The sequence below is a fragment of the Danio aesculapii genome, chromosome 13 (assembly GCF_903798145.1).
Source record: "Danio aesculapii chromosome 13, fDanAes4.1, whole genome shotgun sequence".
In the NCBI taxonomy this organism is placed as follows: Eukaryota; Metazoa; Chordata; class Actinopteri; order Cypriniformes; family Danionidae; genus Danio; species Danio aesculapii.
The window spans coordinates 36,511,802-36,516,320 of record NC_079447.1 but is presented as its reverse complement, the minus strand read 5'-3'; the positions used below and the strand labels follow the sequence as shown (position 1 = coordinate 36,516,320).

The following is a 4,519-nucleotide window of genomic DNA, read 5'->3' as shown; positions in this document are numbered from 1 at the left end:
GACTGACTCTTTTCACTCTATTGACTGGTAATAGATATGATACTGTAGAAAATATATGAATAACATGTGCATGTCTCCTCAGGCTACAGTAAACCTCTCATTGAGCAACTGTCTGCAATATGCAATCATGTACATATTAGCCACTAAAGGTAGAATACCATCTAACAAATCATCGGACTTCTGTTTAGCTTACCCATTCAGTAAAAATACATTCAGAACTTTATATTTTGTAAATGTAGCACTGAACTCTTCCTATTCATACTCTCTTTAGTAAATGGAAGACATTCTGAATATACTACATTTGACTGGTGTGTCAAGAAATGTATGTAACTATAATAGAGACGCCTGCATCAAACAAATCTGCTAAACTGCTATAGGTTATTGATGCAAAAAACAAAAAAACTCTAGTTTTATTAGTGTTGCATGTTTTTAAGGGCTGTCTTCATATTGCATTTCACACACAGTATGTTGAATTCTCAAAAACATAAATAGAAAAGTAAAAGAGAGAAAGAGAAAGTAAATGTCAGAGTGTAATTTGTGGTAACCAAAAGGAGGCTTTTAGTTGAACGAACCATGATCTTGTAAAAGCACCTCATGCAAAAAGCACCTAAAGCTACTCATCCATTTGGCACTAATAGAGCCCGTAACACAATACAACATGTTCACAGGATGTTTGTTGGCCACAGACCTTTTTATCTTTTCATTCTTTTGATATCAAATAAATGTAAACATAGCAATATATGTGTTTTTTTAATTATGTGTTTGTTATAAAATAAAAAAACTGTGGTATATGTCCAAAGAATCATGGAATAGCCCTGATTGTCAATCACAACAAATGAAAACATTTGTCATTTCGATTGAAAAGAAACTGTTAAATCACAATATGTAAATATATTTATTTCATTTATTAAGAAATTTTAGATAAATTTTATATTATATTATTATATTTGCATCAAATTATATATGAATATATTATATTTGAAGTCAGAATTATTAAAGATTTTTTTACCCATTTCTAAATATAATAGGTTTAATAACTCATTTCTAATAACTGATTTATTTTATGTTTGCCATGATGACAGTAAATAATATTTTACTAGATATTTTTCAAGACACTTCTATACAGCTTAAAAGTACATTTAAAGGCTTAACTAGGTTCATTAGGCAGGATAGGGTATTTAAGCAAGTAATTGTATAATGATGGTTTGTTCTGTAGATTATCGGAGAAAAAAAAATGCTTAAAGCGGCTAATAATTTTGACCTCAAAATGATTTTTATTAAATTTAAAAACTGCTTTTATTCTAGCCGAAATAAACCAAATAATACTTTCTCCAGAAGAAAAAATATTATACAGACAGACACAGAGATACTGTGAAAATGTCCTTCCTCTGTTAAACATAATTTGGAAAATATTTGAAAAAATCAAAAGGTGGGCTAATAATTCTGACTTCAACTGTAAATATTTTGCCTAACAAGTTTAAAACATGCTGAAATGTGGCTACATTTAAGGATTACATTGCATGAAAGTCATGAAATAAACAATGCACATCATCATAACAAACCCTATTTTTTATTGTTTACATACACTTACAACAAAAGTTAAACATATTATTACTCAATAAACATATATTATTTATATACAGACATTTATATTATACAATATACAACAAACAAAACAAAAGCAGACCAGTGGCAATAAGATTCTTTAATTCATAATTATTTATGCAACCTTTTTGAGTAACAATGCAGGGCAAAAACTTTTTATACATGCATTTAGCCAATACTTGAATCCACAGACTCTCAAGGCTGCCAAAATATTACAAGACTTTTGCCATCATGTTTTATAAAAAATTATATTATTCATGAACTAACATGCTACTCCATCCCTCCCCTCACCACCCAAAAAACAAACAAACAAACAAACAGCTTGACCAACTTTTAATGGTATGACAAGTTTGGCAGTGGATTTGTAGATGGTTAGCCATTTTTGATCATCCATCATTTTCCATCTACAGTAGCATATTAAACTGGATTTTCCAGCAGGGGTACAACAGACGTCAAGGGCTGGAGTTCAACATTGCTTTGAACAAGTCTCTCCCATGGTAATGGGTCACTATCCTCAGCAACCGTAGTGTTTCGCCGTTCGCTCCAGAAATGCTCCAAATCTGGAAGAGTTTGACAGGATGCATCTGAATGCTTGTCTGATAAAGTTGCACATGCCCGTTCATCCAGCACCTTCATGACCACCGTGCGCATCTCATTGACATTCCTAAGCCTGTGCTTACTCTGTCGACAAGCCAACAGAGAGCACAGATTCCCAAGACTCTCTCTGAGTGGCACATACATGGTAAGAAGAACAGCAGGAAAGACGCCGCTGCTCAAATAAACGCACACCTGAGCGAAAATCAGCAAAGCGGCTGAAGGTTTGCAGCTTTCGCTAGATTTGTGACGCATCCATACCCAAGACACCCATTCGGGAAGCATCAGGAGGGTGTTGATGGCAATGATGCTTAAATACATTAAGGAATTCTCATATTGGCGTGAAAGAAAAGCTTCGTCGTTTGAACTTGGTTTGATGAGGAAGATGTTCCTGATGTGGCTCACAGTAGAGAGGATGACAGGAAGAACGTAGATGCCCAATGGCAGCAACTTACTGAATATTCGCATTGCATCTTGGGAGTTGAAGGTTAGTTCAGAAACACAGAGACTGATGTTTCCCTCTTCCTTTAACCTGGAGAAAAGGATGTCAGGAACTGGAAACAAAAGTGCAAGGGTCCATACGAGGGCTAGGGTTATCACAACATTCTTCTGACGGAAGTTCAGTTGGTCTTCTGGACGGCTGGGGAAGTTATGGTGCGCTTGACTTGTTGCCAACAATGTGAAAGCTTTGACCGCCAGACAGCTGTGTTGGATCCATTCAGTAGTTCTGCAAGCCAGTATCCCGAGTGTCCACGTTTGCTTGTAATATGTGATTGTGCGTGCAGGAGCGCACAAAGAAAGTATCAACAGATCAGTTGCGCTCAAATTGGCAAGCATGACATATGCCTCGGATGCACTCTGGCTGGCGAAAACGTAGATTAGTACTACGAGAACCAAAAGATTTCCGCCAATGCCTATCCCACTGATTGTGCTGAGAATAGCTGGTATGATTAGTTTGGTGTCTTCACCTTCAAGTCGTTGAATGCCACCATCAAAACTCACAAAAGTGCTGTTTGCGGCCATGTCAGACTCCATTAGATGTAATCCAGCAGGAGCTGCTCTGATGTGGATGTGACTTCTATGCCTTTAGTTGCACTTGGCTTCAAATGAGACATCTGAAGAGATGCCATTCAGTGTTGTCAAGCATCAACGTCATCGTAGCTGAAGGGAAACACAAACCCAGATTTGTCTTTTGTGTGTCTGAAATGTACTAATGGCCTCACTGTTGGAGTATGAATGACGTTAACATCACCATCAGGTTTCTGTCATACTTTGTGTGTGTGTGTGGACGGTGCCTTGCTACAGTAAATTGTTAAATTCAAAGCAGATTTTAAGCCCAATTTAATTATAAAATTAATGGTAATGCTTTATTTTATGGTGTCTTCTCAGAGAACCAAAACGTCCTTGTCAAAAAACATAATTGAAAGGCTAGTTCACCCAAAAATATAAATTCTCTTATTAATTACTCACCCTCATGCTGTCCTAAACACCTGAGACCTTAGTTCATCGTCAGAACACGAATGAAGATATTTTAGATGAAATTAGAGAGCTCTCTCCTCCAAAGACAGCAACAGTTCTGAGTTGTTCAGAAAAGGAACCAAAAACAAGTGTCAAAACATTTCATGTGGTTCAACTGTAATCATACATGTCCAAGAACAATTTTGTGCACCAAAAACATAAAAAAACACCTATGTCATGGGTCTCAAACTCAATTCCAGAGGTCCGTTCTTTGTACCTTGTTTAAATGATATAAGATGATTTGATCCTGGATCTTTTAATCTTGATAACTGATCACTGTCTAATTTGATTCTTCAAGTTCACGAATCATATTAAAATGATAAATTGATGTGACATCGCTGCGTGTGTTGTGAAGGAAATCATGATCAGCAATGCAACAATTGGTTTACGGCACAGCAGCGTAATGGCATCATCTGATTAATATTCAATTATCCATGTGAGCAAAATTACATGAAGTTCTTAGTAAATGGTTTGTTAAATACGATACAAAATAACTTTCCACCTTTTTTTGTGGGTTGCATGCTTTACACTTTCATGTGTCGAGAGTATTTAGCAATTTATTTAATTTTACATTTAGAGCAGATTTCCTTTATTATAGTAGCCTAGGCCTATTCAAGTTTCTTAATCGGTGTAAGCAATAACTGGCTGTCTAATTAAATTTTGCATCGAAAAAAGCATTTAGATATCGGTAAAAGTGTCTGCAACTTTTGCGAAGCATCAAATCACCGTTATATTAGCCGTCAAAACATGTATGTTGACTGCATAAATTAATATTCAATTAAAAAAACTGTTGAATATTGTG

At 35.6% G+C, this 4,519-nt stretch overlaps 1 protein-coding gene across 1 annotated transcript; it reads right to left on the bottom strand.

Moving 5' to 3' along the window:
• Nucleotides 1-2,022: 2,022 nt before the first annotated feature.
• On the bottom strand, nt 2,023-3,222 carry LOC130240074 (G-protein coupled receptor 151). Its single transcript, XM_056471487.1, has one exon. It carries the CDS (start codon nt 3,220-3,222, stop codon nt 2,023-2,025), a length of 1,200 nt encoding a protein of 399 aa, XP_056327462.1.
• Nucleotides 3,223-4,519: the final 1,297 nt, after the last annotated feature.

Bases quoted from the DNA above. Each gene is read 5' to 3' on its own strand.
- LOC130240074 (XM_056471487.1), bottom strand. From the start codon at position 3,222: ATGGCCGCAAACAGCACTTTTGTGAGTTTTGATGGTGGCATTCAACGA.